The 23,868-nt window shown below is 38.4% G+C and overlaps 1 protein-coding gene across 2 annotated transcripts in view; it reads right to left on the bottom strand.

Moving 5' to 3' along the window:
* TULP3 (TUB like protein 3) overlaps window positions 1-23,868 on the bottom strand; it is a 52,706-nt gene that overhangs the window by 7,190 nt on the left and 21,648 nt on the right. For both annotated transcript variants that reach the window (XM_007503769.3, XM_007503770.3), the window contains 6 exons: window positions 20,643-20,805; window positions 20,147-20,323; window positions 6,025-6,158; window positions 5,307-5,504; window positions 3,829-3,941; window positions 680-794 (listed from right to left, as the gene is read on the bottom strand). In XM_007503769.3, coding sequence (XP_007503831.1) covers window positions 680-794; window positions 3,829-3,941; window positions 5,307-5,504; window positions 6,025-6,158; window positions 20,147-20,323; window positions 20,643-20,805 — 900 coding nt within the window. The remainder of the gene's footprint in view (window positions 1-679; window positions 795-3,828; window positions 3,942-5,306; window positions 5,505-6,024; window positions 6,159-20,146; window positions 20,324-20,642; window positions 20,806-23,868) is intronic.

The raw sequence follows: 23,868 nt of genomic DNA, 5'->3' as shown, positions 1-23,868 counted from the left end.
CTAAAGGCATAGTTTGAACTATCACTTAAGAGCAAAAGAATAAAATTTGAAGATGAATTGAAGATATTTCTGAAGAAACATCTTTTTTGAAAAAGAACAAAAAAATTTTAAAATAGTTATCTGATTCAAATCTGTCAGCAGACTGGCAACAAATGAAAGTTTTAGTTTTACTCCTTATTGGTCTATATTACCTAGTTGTTGTTGTTTTTTTTGCAAGACATTTTTTTATTGATCATATTTTTTAATGTGATTTAATTTTATTTGGTCAATTTCAAACATTATTTCTTGGTTACAAAAATCATATTCTATTCCTCCCTATCCTTCCCCCCGACATGCAATTCCACTGGGTATTACATGTGTCCTTGTATATCACCTAGTTCTGTTAAAATCTTAGGTTTTGCTTGAGAATGTCCACCAGCTATTATAGGAAGTAACCTGAAGTTATAACCTTGCTCATAATCCCTGGAGCAAAATCAAATTCTTCTGTTATTATCAAGTAATTACTGCATATAAAGGGTTAGTTTGAGTCCCCTGGAATTATTTGGTTCATATTCTCAAGGAGTTTATAATCTTAAATGGAGCTTGTAAGGTAAATGAAACATAGTTCTAGATCCATTCTCTGTTTCTAATCTTAGCTGGGAGTTCAGAGAAGGGATTAAATAGCAAGAATGGCACTTACATAACAGATGGCTGCAAGCTCCTGCCGAGTATGGGCCTTTTCCACCAGGCCCTGTGCCTTAGTCGGGCTGACACCATGGTCATACACTGTAAACTTAGTTCCCATGAGATTGGACCTAGAATCAGAAAGAGACACCCACCAATAGTCTTTTTTCTCTTATGCAAATAAAAATATGCTATATTGACAAAACAGATAATTGTTTGCATGTTCCCTAAATGCCACAATGTAACTATCTCATCTGTAGCTTTTACAAGTTCTTTCATTAAAACAAAGAACTCTGACAGTTCATTTATTTATTCAAACTCTTACCCTCTGCCTTATTGATTCCAAGGCAGAAGAGTGGTAAGGGCTAGTAAATGGGGTTAAGTGACTTGACCAGGGTCACACAGCTAGGAAGTGTCTGAGGCCAGATTTAAAACCAGGACCCTCCCGTCTCTAGGCTGTGACAAGGAAATCACTTTAAAAGACTGATATATTAATTTAAGGTCGCCAAGGAATTCAGCTATGTAATTCCTAAATGAAAACTCAAGTCAGCCGTCAGCCTTTTATAGAGTTTAATTACAAACAGGAGGAAGAAAGGAATTAGAGATAGAGAGAGAGAGGGAGAGAGAAAGGGGAGAGAAGGGAATAGGGCTTAAATACCCCTTCTGTTTAGGCTGGGCCAAAAGGCCCAAGCCCTTAGATAGCTGGGGCAATGAAAGGAGATCAGTCCCTATTACTCACGTGACCAAAAATGGAGAAACAGTCTCAGGGGCCTCCACCTCCAGCTTCCTTCAGAGCCAACTCTCAAAGCACCACCTCTCAGACCAAAAACCTCTCCAACCCTCCACCACCAGTCCTCAGACCCCTCTATCTTTAAGGAAACCATCCAAGTTCCCTCCCCTCAGTTCTCACATCTACCAATCACTGTCCATGTCTTCCCTGTGCCAATGGTGGCTCTAGCTTAACCCAGGACCGCCCAGAGGTCTGTGGCTTTGCACATGTCTGTTGAAGGTCATATTCTCAATAATTAAATCTTGATCCTTTGCTGCAGCCCTTCCTAAATCCTGTTAGGACTGAGTGGGGTGGAAATTGTATTTTCCAAGACCTGGTTCTGTCATTCCAAGTATCTCTATTGTATCAATTCTAAAATCAATCATGACTCAAAGAAATTCCTGTTCTATGCTTAAGCATAGGTCAAAGCCCTTTCCATTGTTCAGCAAAAGGTTTCTGTCCTAAAGTAATCTTAAGAAGGGAGGAGGAGGAACCTCCCATGCCAATGGGGTTCACATTCCAATAGAGTTCCCACTATCAATAGGAAATTTTTCAAGTATGAAATTTCCCAATGGTGAAATTTCCAACATTTATAAGTCTAAGAAATTTTAAGGTTTACAAGGCCTTGTTCTCAATCCACTGAGCCAACCAGCTGCCCATAACAGTTTAAATCAAAAGGCTAGGTTCCAACAAGATTCTGCAGAAGTCTTATTTACTCACTAAAACTACCAGAATAAGGGCAGGAGATACATCTTTTGGCAGAGGTGATGGACTAAAGGTGCAGAATGAGATGTACATTTTAAGTTTGAGATCAATATACTAAGTGGTTTGGTTTGACTACAATTCTTATGATGGTTTCCATTATTCAGTCAGTTGGGTTAATATAAGTATTTATTAAGTGTTTATAATTTGCCAGACACTATGCTAGATTGTAAAAAATAGACTCGAATCCAGGACTTCAATCCCTAGAATTCCTTGCTCCACTTCCCCAGAATGCTTTGTAATATCACTGAATTCTCACCTGGGCTGAGAGCGAGATGGGGGTATTTAAACCTGGTTGTGAATAGGCTTGCTCTCTTTTGAACTTCCATTTTGGAGCAGTTGCGTCTCTTTCATGATGTGAGGTTATTTTGTCTGGGCCTCTCTGGCCTAGGCATGTGCTTCCTTATTCTGTATTTTCTTTAATCCTTAATCTTTAATAAACCTCATAAAAATATAATACTCATTGCAGAGAGAAACTAATTTCTACCTACCTGCCTCAGTCTTCTCTAAATTTTTAATCTTTACAAGATACACAAAAAAGGCAAAAAAATAAAAATAAACAGTCCGTGCTTCAAGGAGCTCACAATCTAATAAGAGAGACAACATGAAATAAGCACTTACAAACAAGATATGTATTGGATGAAAAGGAAATAATTAGTGGAGAGAAGGCACTAGAATTGAGGTAATAGCTTCCTACAGAAAGGCAGGATTTTAGTTGGAACTTGAAGGAAGCTAGAGAAGTCAGGAAGAAATCAGGAAATGAGGTAAAGCAATGCAGGCATGGAAAACATAAAAAATGCCCAAAGCCCCAAAATGGAGTCTTAGCCTTATTTTTATTTCATTTTATTTTTACAGAAAATTACAAGGCAAAGTTCTTAGCTGAGAGAGTAGGGGGACAGAATTCATGAGAGTGTGAGAAGTTTGAAGAGGGAAGAAAAGGTTTGGAAGAGCTGCTATGGTGAGTGGGATAATGAGTTAGTTAGGATAGTGCAAAAGGATTGCTTAACATCAGTCAGAATCCAGTTGAGGTAATGTAACATAAATCTGTAGTAGATCCAGTTGGAATGGTTGCATGATTCTTCTATTAGCAAAGGATAGGGAAGTAAAAGGGTAGTTAGTGATAGAAATGCAAAACCAAAAGAAAAATATTTAAAGATGCACAGAAGAAAATACAAAACAGGCAATTCTGTTACTACCATGTAAAATTTCATACATACTTAAAATAACAATTTGTATATAAAGAACTTCATGGTTTCATATGTAATCCTCTAAAATGTTCATGTAAATTTGACCTCAGACACTTCCTAGCTATGTGACCCTGGGCAAGTCACTTAACCCCCATTGCCTAGCCCTTACCATTCTTCAGCCTTAGAACCAATAAACAGTATTGAGTCTAAGATGGAAGGTAAGGGTTTTTAAAAAATAAAGAAAATGTTCATTTCTATTAATTATTAATAAACTCGGAATAAAAAAGAAAATTTAAGGGTGGGGGAAGGGCAAGGAACAGGGAAATTAGAGAAAGTGATTTAGTCCTTCATGGCTTCTGTTGCTTATTTGGAAAAGGAAGGGTTTGACCAATTTCTGAGGTGACTCCCAATTCTAGTCTAGGACACTGTAGGCTTTGGTACTCTCACCTGAGTTTGCCAATGTAGCTCTCCCCTTCCCGAGATAAGTCCGTTGGGTCGATGGAGATGAGGTAGTTGGATGTTTTGCTCTTTTTTCGCTTTCTCCCAGCAAGAAGGAATGTCTAAAAAATGTAACATGTCAAGTCAAGTCTGGAATGAAGAGAGCACAAATCTCACTCTATCCACTCAAGCAATTTCTTTGATCTCTCATTGCAACCTCTGACCTATTTCCATAAATTCAATGACCACTATTCTTTCTTTCTTTCTTTCACTTTTAGCAGTGAGGAGACACAGTGGCCTGAGCTTGGAATCAGTGTGCCCAACTGTAAAATAGGGATCACAATAATAGCTACCTCCAAAGGTTGTTGTGAAGACCAAATGAAATTATAGCTATGAAGAGCTCAGTGGCTGGCACATAGGAGGCACCTAATAAATGCTTATTTCTCTTCCTTAGTTTTCTAAGTTTGCCTCCACGTTTGCTCTCTGAATTGCTGCCTTTTATCACTAAAATCCCTTTGGATCCTGCAAAAACATCTTTCTCCATCACCATGGACTTAACTAATTGGGATAGTTGCTCTCTCCAATGACTATTCCTCTGCCCTACCTTTAGCTTTACAATTTTTACTGCAATAATTCCCTAGCTACTCTAAACCTCATCACTTCTATGACATGACGACAGCAGTAAGTTATGCAATCCAATCAGTCCATTTCAGGAAATCTCATTCAACCCTTGTGTCTATTACAATTTACTTATTCATGAACAAGTATAAAATGCTGAAAAACCAGAGGCTGGAATGAATTAGAACTGTTGGAGCATTTAACTTGTCTCTGCTTCTGACTATCCTTTGTTCATTCCCCCTCCTCAATCCAATCTCTATTTTCCTTTGTCATAATAACTTCTTCTTCTTTGATTAAAAAGAAAACCAAGATACTTCCATAGGTTAAAAAGCAAACCTATTTTTTAAATGAATGGATATTCTCTAAAGTGTCTGTTTTCAAAATAAAAGGCAACCTAAAACAGATGTTTTCTTAAATCTAACAAAAGCAGTCTATGTGTTAAAACTTGTTCTGATAGTTAACTCATTAAAGAGAGGGACTGCGTCTTTACTTTTTGTTTACCTGAGCACACCAACAGGCACTTTCAGGCAATGGAAGCTCATATGCTTCCATTGACTTTGGCCTAACAATCATACGACAAAAGGACAATAGAATTATAACTGAAAAAGACCTCAGAGGCCATATGGTTCAACTCTTTCATTTCATAGATGTGGAATTGAGACCCAGAGTGGTTGAGTGCCTTGCCCAAAGTCACAGAGTTATTGGTAAATAGCAGGGTTGGATTTGACTCAGGTCTTCTGACCAGCACTTTTTCCAATATACCATGTTCTTTCCACCAGTATTTTTTCCCTTATTATAAAATCCAACCCAAGTTCTAACTTTTAGACTTGCCCTCCTAAAAGTTTTGCTCTAAGCAATCGTTTACAGACCTTTCGATTTTCATCCCTTTCCAAGTGCATGTAATAGGTGGGGTAGAGGCCCCTGTCCATTCCTTTCTTATCCCTGGTGATCCGACATTTCACTGTAATCCCCCGAGGAGCAGGACGAAATGCAAAATCTTCTAAGTTTTCAACTTCTCCCAGCTGATTATCAGCCTGAAGGGATGCTGTACAGGACGCTCCCGTATCCTGAGGGAACAGTGATACTTGAGCAAGAGGCAACCAGGCCAGAAGCTCCCACATTCTTCCAAGGAATAATTTGCCTTTGGATCTTCACAACCAAGGTCTTCTGGCAGTGGCAGAAGAAATTCAGGGACATCAAACAAAATTATTAACAGTTGGCACAAGAGAATGTAGCAAAGAGGTGATATACCCTCATAAGTTGTTTTGAATGATGGTTACTATAGCAAGGAATCTGTCTATATTCAGGTATGAGCCCTATGAAGGCATCATTTTTTAAAAAATGCTTTTATTGATATCTTTTCTCCTTTGTTTCCCCACTCTCTATAAGCAATCTCTTATAACAAAGAACAAAAAGGTGACAGAGAAAGGAAATGTTCCTCAAAATTAAGCATGTTCAAAAACATGAAAATATATACAATATTCTACAACCATAGCGCCCCATCTCTTCAAAGAAATTGAGGGAAGTTAAGCTCTGGGGAGAGTTGATCTAATTTACCCATAAAAAAGAGCTTCCAGAACTACATACTGTTACTGATTTTTGGCTGGATCCAGAACTGGGCCGCCGTGTTTCTGAGGAAGGTGAGTTCATTCTTGATTTCTTTCCTTCTTCCTCCTCCCCATCAGTCACCTCCTCATCGAAGTTCAAAGTGTCAGAGATGCCTGATCAAATACAGAGATATAACTGTCTAACTTAACTAAGAAAAAGTCTGAAATTTAAGTAAAAATTTAATTCTTTTTTTGCCCAATCTCCCCCCACCTCCCACCATACACACACCCCAATACACCCTTTTATACAAATTGTGACAAATCTTTTTTCATCTAGATTATTGCACCAGCTTCTTTACTGGGTTTCCCCTCACCAATTTAAATTAATCACAATCAAATTTCTCTTCCCAAAGTATCTATCATCATGTTATTCCTTTGCATAAAACCACTTTTAGTGGTTCTCAATAAAGCAATATGCTAAGCACCTTACTTTGGCATTTAAACCCTCAGCAATCTTGCAACAATTCTCAGTTTATAGAGGACCTCAGTATACTGAGGACCTGTTAATTTGAATGACTTATTTAAGTTCATGCAAATAATACACATTAAGAGTTGGGATTAAAGTGGAATTGTGTGTTAGCTATGGGAAGAGAATGGGGGGAGAAGGAAAGAACATGGACCTTGTAACCATGGAAAAATATTCTAAATTAATGAATTAAATAAAAATTTCCAAAAATCAAAAAAAAAATCAATACTTAAAAAAAAGATTTGGGATTAGAGCCTAGATCCTCTAAATCTAAATCCTGTACTCTTTCCAAAATTATCTATTTACTTTTCCTTATGCTGCCTTACTTTCATGACTTTTCTCGTAGTGCTCCCTCTGCTCTTAACCTTTCTTTGTTCCATCTAGGAAAACATACCCATCCTTCAAGAACTAAGTCCTTCCCACTTTGTAAAGAATCTCCTAATAATATCCACCACCATCCCCACCCACCAACTTCCCCATCTGGAAGTGATTTCTCAATCCTCTGAACTCTTAAAAACATCTCTATATCACCAATTTGGAATTTAGCATCCTGCCTTGTATGGCAAAGTTGTTTTTAAAATGTTTATAAAACTCCTGATTCCAAGTAGATTATAAATACTAAGAAAGCTGGGATTATGCTTTATGAATCTTTATATTCTCAACAGAAAAACAGTGCTAAGAACATAGTAGACAATCAATACTTCTTGATTCAATCAAACAATTCAACAAACATTAAATGCCTACTATGTACCAGGTTCTGTGCTAGGTGCCTAAGATGGGAAAATAAAATTCTGTTCTCAAGAAGCTTACATTCTAGGGGAAAAGGGGAGAGGAAATAATGTATACCCACATAAGTAAATCTAAAGTTTCTGGGGAGAACACTAACAACCATGGGAATTAGGAAAGTTATCTTTATTTTTATTTTATTTTTTAAACCCATACCTTCTTTCTTAGAATCAATACTGTGCATTGGTTCCAAGGAGAAGAGCAATGGGGGTTAGGCAATGGGGGTTAAGTGACTTGCCCAGGGTCACAAAGCTAGGAAGGGTCTGAATCTAGATTTGAACCCAGGACCTTCCATCTCCAGGCCTGGCTCTCAATCTACTAGGCCATCTAGATGCCCCCTGGAAAGGTCTCTTTAAAGGAATAACACTTAAGCTAAAGTTTGAAGGATGAGACTCCAAGAGGCAGGGGAACATCCCAGGCATGGGAGCTGTGCAAAGGCATGGAGACAGAGAAGACATGAATAGGGTATTGAAAGCACGATAATTTGGTTGGAATATAGTATGTGTATTCCACATATGTGCTCAGACTAGTATGACAGGCTAGAGCCAGAATCTAAAGAGTTTTAAATGCAAAAGGAGTTTGCATTGGATATCAGAAGCATTCAGGAGCCAAGCCACTGAAGCCTTTTTAACAAGGAGTAACATGAAGAGACTGTCAATCTGGCAGCTGTGGGGAGGGAGAACCTGTGTAAAGGAAAGGCTGAACGCAAGGATACCAACAAGAAGTCCATTTCAGTGGCCTTGATGAAAAGTAAATGAGGGCCTGAATCGGGTGGTGGCCATGGAAGTAGAGAAACAGGAGTAGGTACAAACAATGGGCAATATGGACAGAAAGATGTTGATCAACTGATCAGTCTAGTCTATTCTCCTTAGCGTTTTCTCAGAGAGGAAAGAAATAAAGCTTATTTTCTCCAGTTATACTGTTGAGGTACAAAAGCTTTGAGAAGAGACTCCAAAGCCAGTCCAAAAATCCACATCTGAACCTGCAGTCAAACTCAGCTTCTTTGGGTTAGGAGTCTTTTTAGCAGACCAAAGAATTATACAATTTCAAAGCAGGAATAGACCTCAGAGGCTATCTAGTCAAATATACCTAGAAAGGAATACCCTAAATTACAAAAGATGGCTCTCTGAACAATGAAAAAGGGAGGGATTATTTTGTAAACTAAGCAAACCAACAAATATTCATTAGTAAGGGCTTATTATGAACCAGGTATTGAGGATATAGTTCAAGGAAATGAAAAAGTCCCTCTTCACTATGAGCTTACATTCAAAAGAAAGACAGATATAGATATGTATGGATATATCTCCTAAATATAAATGTATATAAAGTAGTTAAATGCAGGTAGTTTGGGAAGGAGGGTTCAAGCAGTTGAGGGAGATCAGGAAAAGCTTAGTGAAGAAACTGGAGATTGAAAAGAGGATCTCTATGAGGTAGAGGTAAGAAGACAATGCATTCCAAGCACAGAGGACAGGCAAAAGCAAAGAGACAAGAGATGGACATCCTGTATGAGGAACACGAAGAAGACAAATGGGGCTATCTCATAGAGTATACTGGAGGGGTAGTAATATCCAACAAGGCTGAAAGATAGGTTTGAGCAAGTTGTATAGGGATTTAAAAGCTTTACAGAAGAGTTTATAGTTTATCCTAGAGGCTAGAAAACCACTGGAGGTAGTTGAATAAGGGAGTCACAGTCAGGTTTGAGCTTAATGGAAAATTACTTTGGGAAGCAGCTGCCAAATGAGGCGATGCAGGGAAATCAGTTAGGACAATCTAGGCAAGAGCAGGTAGTTAGTTGTGTGAGTGGGAAGAAGGGTTTAGTCGAATGAGATACTGTGACAGTAGAAATGGCAAAAAGTATCAACTGATGTGTTGTGAGAAATACAAGATGTTAAGATTACAAACCTGGGATGTTAAATGGGCAGTGGTGCCTTTGATAAAAAAAAAAGGAAAGAATGGAGGGAATTTAGGGGGAAATATGACAAGTTTTAAGCATATTGAGTTTTTGATATCTCTGAAACATCCAGTTTAAATTAAACAAGATGTAATCAATAATGAAGGACTGTCACAATTGAAGCAAGGCAAACTGAGGCACAAAATTCCACACACATTAATTTATTGGTAAAGCTAGCAATTACCAATAAAACAGTTCTTTCAACTCCTCAGTAAACTAAAAGGCCATGAGGAAGGGCTTATTAGATGTTATATATTTTGGGAAAGTATAAGAGAATAAAGAACAGGAAGCATCTCAGGTAGAAAACAATGATTGGTTACAAAGTCTTAAGTCATAGATGATGTGATATATATATATAGATATAGATATATATGATATATAGATATGAGATGTGTGATACATAGATAGGTGATGGAAAATTATATGAATGGATGGAACTCTTGAATGCAGGTCTAGCAACAATCCATCTTCCATCTTATTGCCATGAAAAGCTTATCAGAGGTATCCATCTACAAAGCTAGTTAGCATCACAGAAATAAAAGACCAAACTTTCTTAAAGGACAGTCAGCGTTGCAGAGATAACAAACAAGACATCCTGGCATACATCTTCTGTCTTTTAAGGACAACAGATTTCTTTCAATTAAAATGATTTATAGGGAAACAATTAAAAATTATTTTAATAAAAACCCTAACCTTCCATCTTAGAATCAATATTGTGCATTGGTTTTAAGGCAGAAGAGTGGTAGGGGCTCAGTGATGGGAATTAAGTAAGTTGCCCAGGGTCATACAGCTAGGAAGTATCTGAGGCCAAATTTGAACTCAGGACCTCTCATTTCTAGGCCTAGCTCTTAATTAACAGAGAAACCTGGTTGCCCCTGAGGGAAACTTAACTTTTAAACCTGGAGAGGAAAACTGAACTTCTCATGACTTTCTGAACTTAACTCAAAGAAACATGATTCAGGGCATAAATAGAATTAATCATAAAATACAAAACCAATATTTCATTTTCTCAGACTAAAGCTCAGGTGAGAGAAATAGGGCCTGGCTATACAGATCTAGAAGTCATCTGCATAGAGATGATCATTAACCCTATGGGATTTGATGAGGTTATCAAGAGAAAGAGAGTAGCCAGACAAAGGGATTGGACAGAACCTTGGGGGAATATGCACAGTTAGAGACATGCTTGAATTCAATTCCACCACCATCATGCCCCCAACCAAATGCCTTCTACCTCTACTGTTTTCAACTTTTTGTGTGTGTACTGCCTTCTTCCACTAGCGCCTTTAGGGCAGGGATTGTCTTTTTCTTATTGGTCTTGATCTTAATCCAATGTCTGGCACACAGCAGGTGCTTAATGTTCATCGTATTATATTATTGTACTGTGGGATGAAAACTGAGAAAGAAGAGTATCCAGGAGGAGGAAGAGATGGGGACTGGGAATGAGAAAAGATCATCTAATTTTACAATTAAGAGTTAGGGAGAACAAGAAGAGGGGGAGGATTATAGCTTGAAAAGAATCTAGAAAAGGTGTTTTAAGAATATGAAAGACTTGCATATGTTTAAGGACAAAGAAGAAATCAGTTGATAAGGGGAGGTTTGAAGACTTGAAAAACAGGCAGAAGGACTGAAGAAAAAAACAAGATATGAACTTTTAAAAACAGATCCTGGGGTCAGCTGGGTAGCTCAGTGGATTGAGAGCCAGGCCTAGGGATGGGAGGTCCTAGGTTCAAATTTGACCTCAGACACCCCCCAGCTGTGAGACTCTGGGCAAGTCACTTAACCCTCATTGCCTAGCCCTTACCACTCTTCTGCCTTGGAGCCAATACACAGTATTGACTCCAAGACGGAAGGTAAGGGTTTAAAAAAAAAAACAAAAACAGATCTTATTTGCAACATATCTGACAAGTGGTCTCTAGGATTTACTTCAAATTTTCAAATGAAGGGGAACTTACTGCTTCCCTGAGCAACCCATTCTACATCTGTTTAGTTTGCATCTTTAGAACCATTTCTTTTCTCTTGCTCTTAAATCTCCCTCTTTAAAATTTCAATCCATTGTTCCTAGATATCTCCCCAGAACCAAGACGAATTAGTTAAAAATTTCCCTTTCCATGTTAACAGTTGTTCAAATATTTGAAGTTAACTATTATTTTCCTCAGGGTACTTAGGTGGCACAGTGTCTAGATCCAGGTCAGGAAAAAAAACCTGACCTCAGATACTTCCTAGTTGTGTGTAAGATTAAAAATTAATATCCAAATACTTCAAGTATTATATTTTTACAAGAATTTACTAATAATAACTTGAATAAAAATGAAAATAATAGCCTTAGAAAAGAGAGTGTTGCCTGGACCAAGAAAAGTGGGAAGAGAGCTAGCGCAAAAGGCAGGGTCACTGCAAACTTATTTACAAAACTTAAGGTCACAAAGTGGGGAATGTAATTCAAGGAATTCTGGGAAAAGTAAGGGAATTCTGGGGAATGTAGTCTTGGGGTACACAATTCTATTTACACATGTGTAATCCTGGACAAGTCACTTTGCCCTGTTTGCCTAAATTACTCTGCAAAATATGCTGGAGAAGGAAATGGCAAACCACTCTGGTATTTTTGCCCAGAAAACCCCAATTAGCATCCCAAAGTTAGAGAGGACTGAAAAATATAAGCCAAGAGAAGATAAGACTCATATAGAAAGGGGATTAAAATTGTTGTTTCTCCTGAGGTAGAACTAGAAGCAGTAAAGTTGCAACAGGGCAAATTTAGGCTTGGCATAAAAAAACCTCCTAATAAATCAGAGCTATCCAAAAGAGGAATGTGCTGCCTTGGAAGATAATGGGATCCTATTTCCTAGGGGTCTTCAAGCAAAGGCTGGAGAATAATGTCAAATGTGTTATAAAAGATTCCTTTTTTTACATTTTTTTAAATTAAAAAAAAGATTTAAACACTTATCTCCTGCCTTAGAATCAATACTGTGTATTGGTTCCAAGACAGAAGAGTATTAAGGGATAGGCAACAGGGGTTAAGTGACTTGCCCAGGGTCACACAGCTAGGAAGTGTCTGATGCCAGATTTGAACCTAGGACCTCACGTCTCTAGATCTGGCTCTCAATCCACTGAGCCACCCAGCTGCCCCTCAAAAGATTCCTTTTTAGGGAATGGACTAGGTAGCTATTGAGAAGCCCCTCCTAACCCGGATATTCTGTGATTCTACTAACTCAAGGCACTTCACTATCCTGCTTTGGTAACGTCCTCTACATTCTTTCTACCTCAACTTCCTTCCTCAAAGGTGCTCAGAACAGACTAGAACATAATACTCCATGTATGGCCTGTAAGGTTCAAAGGTCCATTCCTAATACAATCCCCCAATTCTCAGCCCCTTGCCATAGGGTCTGGTATCTAGAAGATGTTTAATCAATGCTTATAAGTCTTAATATAGAGGAAACCTGAAGTTAATCTTTTGTAGTGCCAATTCACTTAACTTTGGGGAGGCAAATTTCCAGTGAGAACAGCTATATATCTTTAACATCCCTGAAAATTTGATAATGCCCTTGAAAACTGAATAATTTGCACAACTTGAAGTTGCTACACTTCTGCTTCAGAAAGTTAATTAAGTCTTCTAGCATTTTGTTCTCACTCAGTATTAGCCATATTTGGGGACTTTGGGACATGATAATAGCAACAATAATATTAAAATCTTGGATTTATAGAGCATCATTATCCTCAGTCTCAGAATTCCTTCATATGCTGTACATATCCCTTCAAAGTTTTAATTTGATCTTCACATTTGAGTTAGATTAGCTATTAACTTCATCTAAAACTTAAGTGGCTCAGTGGATTGAAAGCCTCAGGAGAGTGATTTGTACTCCTACTTCCATTATATAGTATGCGACAAAGGAAGGATTAAAACATTGAGTCTAATGTGAATTTCTTGTTCTTTTTGCTCCTTTAACTCAAGTTACACTGAGATAAAGTTCCAAATCACAAGTTTCTTAGGGCTATCCTCACCAATGGACTCTGAACCAGGCTTTCCCTTCTCTCTCTCTCACTGAACTTAGAACGGATGCCCTATGGAAATGTAAGAACTGTTTATATTTGTATATTGCTTAAATCAGTGGTATCAATGAGAAAACCCCAAGACTCCCTAGTGGCCAGAATCAGATCAAAAAGTCGTTGAGAAACTGTTTTTTTAAAAATATAATAAAACAATGTTAATTTGTGATCTTTTAAAAGTCAACATGTGGCCTTCAAGGATGTATGGTTTAGTGGGCACTTTTCTATTTCACTTTGATACCACTGCTCTACATGATTCAGGGTCTGTAGCAGATTGGTTCTTAAACCATGTTTTTCCTGCATTTAACTCTTCAGCTCCAGACAGCACTGGATTAAGCCTTATCTAGATTTATTTGTATTTACCTAAATTGAACTCATGCCTTAAAAAAACCTTCACGAATTTCTTTTGGCTTTTTTTGAGGAAAATTCTGTCTCAATGAAAACCTGGACTCCTTTGAAGAATAAAAAGACAAACCATAGAATAAGTACTTTTCTATCTTTTCTATGATCAAAGAACAAGGAAATAAAAATACAAAGGAGCAGATCAGGATATTACCATGAAACCTGTTACGGGTGATTAAATTAGTTGTGATGAACATAATTATATAACACCAAAAGAGTCTGGTCAATGGAAGACAGAAATTATAATAGGTGAAAGTTTGGAGTAGTGCCTGAAACCTTATCAACTTTTGAAATATTTCTACTGTAACTATAAATATAAACATTATGGAAGTTCCAGAAAGAATAGAATCTATATTCCAAAGCAGTTTTTTTTCCCTATTTGATGCTTTTCAAGGGCTTTTGCCAACCAGTAAGAATTCTTATTTTCATTTGCAAAAACATGGAATCCAAGTACATGTATCATTCTGAGAATTCTGCTACATGAAAATGGAAACCCAAGATCTGATAATGTGAGAATTTTATGGAAAAATAACTAGCTACATTTTCTTTTTTTGTAGTTACATAGATTTGCATACTAACTTAAGTCTAACAGTAGAGCCTTGAGTTCTAAGTACGCCTCCTGGGATGATTTTTATTTTTCAGTCAGTCAACAAACAAGTACACTGTTGGTCCTTAAACCTATGTTGAATTGAATATGAGTGCTTACTATATGCAAGGCACAATTTTTGCTTTCTTTTCATACTTGTTTTAGAATTCATGATCCAAATTATTTAAGATGGCATAAAAGTTTATGAGGTTCAAGAACATGATACGTTTTTTCCAAGTTACATAAACTAAGGAGGAATAATACCACTCTTAATTCAAGTGACTTCAGAAAATGAATTAAAATTCTTTTCCAATAATCTACATTGGAAAATAAGATTCAATAATATTACTCATGTAATTTTCCCCATTTACCAATGAAAATGTCGATTTGTAGAAAGGAGAAGGCCAAACTTAAACAACTGGTGCTTAAAATTGAATTATAGGACATGGATGATCTAAAATTCTAAGAAATCCCTATTTTTATTCTTTAATACATTTCTGAAATTCTCACAAAACAATTCAATATATCAAGAATAAAATCTTGAATGCTTTGCTGAAATGTCTGGAACTTCATTCTGAATTGTTTTAGTCATCATTACCTCAAAACACATGTAGTTGGGATATAACAACGAGCAGCTAGAGACTGGATATTATCTGTTCCAAAAGTAAGAAGAAACAGGGCATAAACAATGATATAATGGTTTTTCTAAGCTAATAAGATTTCTTTGCTGGTCAAAGGATACTTATTACTGGATGTTTTCAGAAGAAGAAATCAAATCTATCTATGTCATATTAAAAAAATGTTTTAAATCACTATTGAATAACGATCCAGGACAATTCTGAGGAACATATGACAAAGAATGCTATCCACCTTCAGAGAAAATACTGTTGCAGTCAGAATGTAGATGAAAGCATAGAATTTGTCACTTGTTCATGTGGGTTTATATTTTGGGGTTCTGATTTTATAAGATTACCCACTTATAAAAATGAATAATATGGAAATATGTTTTGCATGATAATAGATGTATAACCTAAATCAAATAGCCTTCCAGAACTGGGATGGGGAAGGAAAGGGAGGGAGGGAGAGCAGTTCAATCATATAACTTGGGAAAACTTATGTGGAAATTTTTTATTACATGTAATTGCTCAAAAAATAAAATAAAATAAATTCTATTGATTAGAGATGCAAATTAAAACAACTCTGAGGTACCACCTAACACTTATCAGATTGGCTAATATGGCAGAAAAAGAAAACAAACAAATGTTGGAGGGGATTATGAAAAAATTAGGACATTAATGCACTGTTGGTGCAGTTATGAACTAATCCATTCTGGAGAAAAATTTGGAACTAGACCAAAAGGGTTATAATATTGTGCATATCTTTTGACCTAGCAACATCACTACTAGGTCTTTATCCAAAGAGATCAAAGAATAAGGAAAAGGACTTACATGTGCAAAAAGTCTTATGACAGCTCTTTTTGTGGTAGCAAAGAATGGAAACTGAGAGGATGCCCATTAATTGGAAAATGGATGAATATGTTGGGGGATATGACTGAGATGGAGTAACTATTGTGCTATAAGAAATGATTAACATCAGAATGCTTTCAGAAAAACATGGGAAGACTTAAATGAACTGATGCAAAGTGAAGTGAGCAGAAAGCCAGGAGATCATTGTACACAGTAACAGCAATATTAGTTAGTTAGTTAGTTAGTAGTAGTTTCTCGGTGTCCGAGAATGACAATTGTCTTTGTGCATTTTCATCTACGGTGTACCCTCATATGGCTTTGGAGTCCAAAGACTGAGGTGCAAAGTTTGTGACACATGGGGCATGGAACACCAGTTGTTATGGGAGATGCGGTTGTGGCCTGGTTTCGGCGTTCACGCGCAGCGGCAAGACGTCGACATCACTCATCTTCAAAGGTTGTGGTGGCATGGTTAATGTGGGTTCGCCAGCTGCTTCTGACAGAGGCAGCGAGTTCTAGTTGCTTTGGTGTCATGCCAGCCCACTTCAAGTTTGACTTTAGCTGATCATTGAATCTTTTCTTTGGTCGGCCTTGTTTCCTGAGTCCAGCTGACAGTTCACCATAGAATACCTGTCTTGGTATTTATTCGCTGTGGGTCCATGCGGATGACGTGTCCAGACCATCGTAGCTGGGTTTTGAGGACCATGACTTCGATGCTGGTGGAGTTGGCTCTGTCGAGGACTTCCCAGTTGATGATTTGGTCCTGCCATTGGATCCTCATGATTGACCGGACAGAGTGTTGGTGGAATTGCTCCAACTGCTTCATGTGCTTCCGGTACAGTGTCCATGTCTCGCAACCATAAAGGAGCGAGCTGAGGACCACTGCATTGTACACTTTGAACTTCGTCGCAGTGCTTACACCGCTGTGTTGGAGGACTTTGGAGCACAGCCGCCCGAGTGCCTGGCTGGCCTTTTGGATCCTGGCATTAATCTCGTGGTCTAGGGACCCGTTGTTGGCAATGGTGCTGCCCAGGTACTTGAAAGTGTTGACGTTAGAAAGCTGTGTGCCATTGATTGTAATGTATGGCTGGTTAGTTGGCCTCCCTGGTGCGGGTTGGAACAGCACCACTGTTTTGCTGAGGCTGATAGTCAGGCCAAACAGTTTTGTTGCGGTAGAGAACCTGTCCACAATGGTTTGGAGATGATTTTCTTGGTGGGCCATGAGAGCACAGTCATCTGCAAAGAGAGCTTCAGGATGAGTCTCTCTGTTGTCTTTGTTTTTGTAGTCAGGCGGCGAAGGTCAAATAGTGAGCCATCCAGTCAGTATTTGATGTAGACGCCTAGATTTAGATCCATCACAGCATGTTGTAATACTTGGGTGAAGTATAGGTTGAATAGTACTGGAGCGAGGACACAGCCTTGTTTCACACCATTGGAGATGTTGAAGCGATCAGAAGTCTCTCCACCAGATAGGACTTCCCCTGTCATGTCGACATGAAAGAGCTTTTTTTTTTTTTTGCTGGGCAACCGAGCTTGCTAAGGATCACCCACAATGCGTCCCTATTCACTGTGTCGAATGCCTTCGTCAGGTCTATGAAGACAATGTAGAGACTCAGGTTCTGCTCAAGGCATTTTTCCTGTATTTGCCTCACCATGAAGACCATGTCAATGGTGCTGCGATCTGGTCGGAAGCCACATTGTGATTCAGGCAGGTTCTGCTCTGAAACAGATGACAGGAGTCTGTTCGAGTATAACACGAGCGAGGATCTTTCCAGCAGTGGAGAGTAGTGAGATGCCTCTGTAGTTGTCACAGGCTGCTCGTGCGCCTTTGTTCTTGTATAGGGCTATGACGGAGGCATCTCTGAGTTCTGGGGGCATGTCTTCCTCTTCCCATATGCTGGTCAGCACTATGTGGAATGCCTGAAGCACCTTTCCCTTTAAGGCCTTGTACACCTCGGTTGGGATCCCGTCTTTACAGGGTGCCTTGCCTGTACTCATTTGTTTAATGGCTTTTTGGACTTCCTCTATTGAAGGAGGGAGGTCAAGTTGTTCAATGGAGTGGTTTTGGGGGATCTGGTCAAGGGCGCTTTGGTCGACTGAAGAAGGTCGGTTGAGAAGCTGACTGAAGTGTTCTTTCCACCTGTTGCTGATGCCTTTTTTATCTTTTATGAGAGTGTCACTGTCAGAGGATAGCAAGGAAGTGGTGGTGGGTTTTAATGGCCCATAGACAGTCTTGAGGGCACTGAAAAATTGTTTGTAGTTTTTCGTATCAGTAAAGCGTTGGATTCCTTCTGCCTTTTTTCCCCACCATGGGTCTTGCATCTTCCTGATCTCACACTGCGCTGTGGCTTGGAGAGACTCGAATCTGTCCTTTTTAGGAGCAGAGTTTGGGTTATTTTGCCACTCCCTAAAGGCTTTGTTCTTTTTGCTCAATAGGTCTTCAATAGCAGTGTTGTTCTCGTGGAACCAGTCCTGGTGGTTGCATTGTTTGGGGCCTAGGACTGCCTTTGATGTTTCCTTCACTGCGTCTCTGAACTGGTTCCATTTCTAGGTTGAGCTTCCAGTGAGTGGTCCCTTGACAGACAGCTTGTCATCTAGTCAGGACTGGAATGTTTGCAAATAAGATGAATCTCTAAAACAACTCACGTTGTAAAATGAGCAAACTGTCTGGGCGACTTTTGGATGGTGAGGCGCAATGCGCATTTGAAGAGTCACTCTAACCAATCGGTGGTCTGTCCAGCATTCAGCTCCTCTCATGGCTCTGGTGATCTGTACATCCTGGATGTCTCACCAGCTTACAATGATGTAATATTATATGATGAACAACTGTGAATGATAGCTATTCTGATCAACACAATGACCTAAGACAATGCCAAAATATTTAATGATGAAAAGTGCCATCTACCTTCAGAGAGAGATCTGATAAAGCTTGAATGAAGACTGAAACAATTTTTTCACTCTATTTTTCTCACTCTTTTTTGGCAACATGGTTGATATAGACGTATGTTTTGCATGATTTAACAGGTATAAATGATTTCACATGTTTTGCATTCTCAAGGAGGGAAAAGAATAGGGAGAGAGAAAATTTTGAACTCAAAACTTTTTCAAAAATCAATATTAAAAATAAATATTTTTTTAAAAGACTTTCTTTGCTTAGTTCATAATAAAAAAGGAAAATTTAAAGGAAAACAGAATTCTTCTGAAAATGAAGTAATATAATTAAACTCCCTTTGTAGGAAAAGACACATCATTAATTTGTGTAGAACTTATAAAAGATGTAATTTTCCTACCAATAAATTACACTTAATAAATTCATCTTGAGAAAGAGACCACAAACAATGCTCTTAGAATTTTAGACCAAGTAAACTTGAGTCACTTTAAAAACTATGCTGCCAAACTAACATCTTTCAAGAGTCTCTTTATAGGTGGATTTTAAAAATAGATATTATTTTGATGAGCTAGACCTAAAATGGCTTTGGCTTATCCAGTATCTTAAAGACCTTTGAGAAGAAACATGGCAGCATGTTCATGGCAAAACAATAAAATCTAATAATATGTCGTAAAAATAATATGCCTGTACTGGATTCTGTCCCAAAAGTCACTGTATCTTTTTTTTTTTTTAAATCCTTACCTTCCATCTTGGAGTCAATACTGTGTATTGGCTCCAAGGCAAAAGAGTGGTAAGGGCTAGGCAATGGGGGTCAAGTGACTTGCCCAGGGTCACACAGCTAGGAAGTGGCTGAGGCCAAATTTTAACCTAGGACCTTCCATCTCTAGGCCTGGCTCTCAATCTACTGAGCTACCCAGCTGCCCCCTTGTACTTCTTACTACCTGTTTCATCAGTAAAATGGGGAGTTAATCAAATGAACTGTAAAGGGTGCTTCTAGCTATTAAATTCTATGTTTCTATCAAGGAAAGTAGAATATTATTATAGCCAAGTGAAACACATAAGACAGTTTTAGGAAAACATGATTTATTGAAAGAATACTGGGAAAAAAAGTTTTGATTTAGGCTCATGTTCTTTCTAGGTTACTTATCTTTTCCCCATCACCTGAAGTGAAAGACAGAGCTTCAGCACTCAATTGCAGCTTTGCCAGGAATGGGCAAGACAATGAAACTAAACATTCTTAAGAAAGAATGAAATTCATGTACAGTAGTTTTGCTGTTGAGGCTTTTGTTTACTCTCAGGGCGTTTCTCCAACTTGTTATTCCAGATTATTAAGATAATTGTCAGCAATACTGAAAACCATCTAGTGTCAATGACAGTGAAGTCCTTTGCTATCTTGATAAATTAATGATTCAGTTGGAAGTAGATTCTCCTAATAAATTTAAACATTAATGAAAAGAGTATAAAAAAAGATCACAAATGGTAAAATGAGCCTGTGAACAGAAATCAATACCAATCCATACCACGTTTCTGGAGAAGTTCCTGGAGATCTGGTTTTGAGATAGTGTCTTCAATATTCTCCCCATCCAAGTCTGCCTCAGTCTCCTCTTCTGTAGTAGAAGAGCTCACTGAGAGAACATGGAGTTTGGTGCTCAAATCTTGAGCCTCTGGTTTCATGAAGGCAGCTGGGCCATCAATTCCTAGGGGAATAAAAGGAAAGAAAACAATGAAAAGGGATATCTGTTGTTTAACTGAATAGCCTGATATATTTGATCAGAGTTCAAGGCTGTTTAACTAGATTATTTCTCCTTCTCCCTCTTCTGACATCCCTGAAGTCCCTCATGATGTATTTATTGAGGAAGTATTCCAGAACTGATATCCTCTAAGATCAAATCTATGAGCAAGAGAAATATTGAAAGGATTACTAGTACTACTGTCCCTTTTGCCCATCTGTCTTCCTAGGAAATTGGTTGGCCTGACTTCAACACTGGTAAGAAAAAATGCTGCCTAGGTACATACCATGCAAGACCACATCACTGCAAAGGTGAGTGTGAGGATCTACCAACGGGGTCTGCTCTTCACTAGCTTTTGGCTTTGACCGGCGTAGCCTGGCCTCTGGGTTTGGCTGCACCATGAGGGGCTCAAGACGCTTCTTCCTCTGCTTCTTCTCCAGCAAAGCTCGCTATGAAATAATAATTATGATAAATGAGAAGTATACCTGTCGCTCACCAAAATATAATAACAACAGAATCTTGACTCATTAGTCCAATGAACTTAAGATCCTGAGAGAATGAGAGAAAGAACTCATCCTACCTATTTATGACCTGGGAAAATTGTGTTACAGAGGGACATGTAATTGTCTAAAATCACACTATTCATCACTGGCAAAACTGAGACTATAATCCAGGTAAAATAAAAACATATAATGGGCAACTAGGTGGAAAAATGGATAATAGTGCTGAACCTTAGATTAGGAATACTCATCTAGCCTTAGACACTGACTAGCTATGTGACCTTGGGCAAGTCACTTATCCCTTAGTTAACTCTTTGACTTAATAATCTCATTATGGAGAATTTATTTTTTAAAAAGAGCCATCTGTTCAAAAATATTTATAGCCATGTTACTGTAATGGTAAGTACCAGAAAATGACTTAAATGTGCATAATTAAGGGATAGCAAAATAAAATTATGATACATTATCAGAGACTCTGATAATGAATTTAAAATGAGAAATATGAGAAATATAAAAGAGGTATGGAAAGAAATGAAATAATTTTAAGTAAAAAAATAACCAAAATAACAGTATAACTATTGGTGACTATAAATACAAATAACACTAGTAGTAGACAAGTCAAAAGAAAGAGATCAGAATACACCCAAACTATTATTATGTATATGCTTACAAAGAAAAAATAATCTGTGGAATCTCTTTTGCACATTCATATGAAAGGACAGGGTTGATATATGCTAAGGATGATCTGAGGAAAAAGGACTTTGTGAACCTTAAAGTGCAATATAAATGTGGGCTACTCTCATGTTGAAGGTCATTTTTAAATGGAAATGATCACAAATAAAAATTTATTTTCATTTAAAGTTTTGTTAAAATACTTCAACATAAAAAATTATAAATTAGAAAAAAACTTAAGCAGTAAGGGCCAATATAACAATACTGTGGAGATAGCCTATGGATAATATATCTCCCCCTTAAACTTAACTATGTTGTAATAAAAGCCTGATAAACTACTTTTCACATATGTCTCTTACTATGAGTGTCGAAAAGAGTTCTTAAATTATTTCCATTTGTGAATAAAGTGTTATGTATGTATCCTTTTTTTTTTTTTTGGAGACTGGGATAAACAGCTTTATTGGGAAGCACAGTGAGAGAAACAGAGTAAGACCCGAGAATGATTGAGATGAAAAGAGCTCACCAAGAAATAAGGTTTCAAAATGGCACCCACATTAGCCTAATCAGAGGAACTCTCTTTCCCAGAAGGCAATGGGCTGAGCACACTGCAGTCTGCTGGGAAATGTAGTTCCCACACCCATTCGCAGGAGACTACCACCCCCAGACCAACTTCCTTGGTAATACCACACCCCCTCTTCTCCTTCTCCCACACAAATTACAAAATGAATTTTTAAAAATCACATTTTCCAGATCCTAAAATGTTCTTCAGCATTTGGCTCAAAGGACACACATCTTCGGAAAGGAGTGCCCCCCTCCCCCCAATCTAGGAGGTAAGAAAATGGACTTCCTCAGGCCAATAGAGATCCTTTCCTCACCTTCGCCACTCAATTTGGGCAAAGGGGTGAATAGGGTTGGGCTGAGGTTGGGGCTTCAGGCTATCTTCCCCAGCACAATATGGCGTCCAAGGCTTGATGGGAGAGCTGGGGTGGTGTGACTTGGGGGGAGGAGGGCCCAGGATTCAGTCAGAGTCACTGCTGGAAGAGGAGGAGGAGGAGGAAGAATGCTTGCCATGTTTATGATGTTTATGCATTTTCTTATGGGCCTTCTTCATCTTCTTATCCATCACTATACCAGGCCCCACCATCCCTGGAGCCAAGGGATTCACAGAAGGCACACAAGGGCCAGGATGTGGGTACTGGCCTGGGGGAGGGGGGGGACCTAAGGGTGGGCATCCTGGGTACCCTGGCTGATGCCCAGGGCCAAAAGCTCCAGGAGGATAAGCTGGATTCCCTGGGTACCCCCCTGGTGGGGTAGGAAAGGTACATGGAGGATATGCAGGATTGGCTAATGGTGGGTGGATAGGGTTAACTCCAGGGCACCCAGAAGTTGAAGGGGGTACAGGTCCCCCTGGAGGGTACATCCCTGGCTGCCCTGCACCAGGATACATGGTCCACGTTCTGTCCCCTCTTCGCCTCGGTAGGAGCCCAAATCCTCCTCCCTTCTCCTTTCTCCTCCCCGCGCCCACCTGTATGTATCCTTAAGAAAGAAAAATAACAGTTAAGTCACATGCTTCTAACCCCCTGAATGATTCACTAAACTTACAGATCAAATATAAAGAAAGTACTTTGGGGGTTTAGATTTTTTATGCAAAGATAATAAGATTTACTGTCTTACTTGACATTAACAGAAATGAATCTGAGAGGTGCAGTGGGGAAAGCATAATAGCAGAATAGGGTAAGAATCTAAGGACCACAAGAAAGAAATCCCAAGAGAAGCCATCAACAATTTGAAAAGTAAAAAAGGGGCAGGGTGGAAAGAAAGAAAAAGTGTTAAAGAACAGTCAAAAATGTGAGAGACTTGAAGAGGGAAAAGGGAAAATTCCTGGTACATACAATTTTAAATTCCTAGCATATTAACAGTTAAACAATTTACAATGCTAGAGTCAACAGTCAAGTCTCAAGTTAAAAAAAAAATAAGAAAAGCCAGGGCTGTTAAACAAGTCATAATAGATATTATCCATAAAGCCAAAGGATAAGCCTTCACTTTGCCTTTTTTCACTAATAATGCTACAGAAAATGGTTGTCAAGGAAGAAGAATTGATGGATGGGGAGGGAATAGGCTGCTAAAGCACTGTCATACTTTCCCTCCAATGATCTGTGAAGGCAATCAATATATCAGGGAATATTGCGGAAATGACAGTCTTTTTATTTTTTTAAACCTACTCTGTTTTTTAGGGAGGAAAATGATTCAAATAATATGGTAACTTGGACCATACCATCAGGAGTGAATAGTGGTTAAAGAAAACAAAAATAATTACAATTTAGATATAAAATCACTTTG

The sequence above is a fragment of the Monodelphis domestica genome, chromosome 5, assembly GCF_027887165.1.
Source record: "Monodelphis domestica isolate mMonDom1 chromosome 5, mMonDom1.pri, whole genome shotgun sequence".
NCBI lineage: Eukaryota > Metazoa > Chordata > Mammalia > Didelphimorphia > Didelphidae > Monodelphis > Monodelphis domestica.
This window is presented reverse-complemented; position numbering and strand designations above follow the sequence as displayed.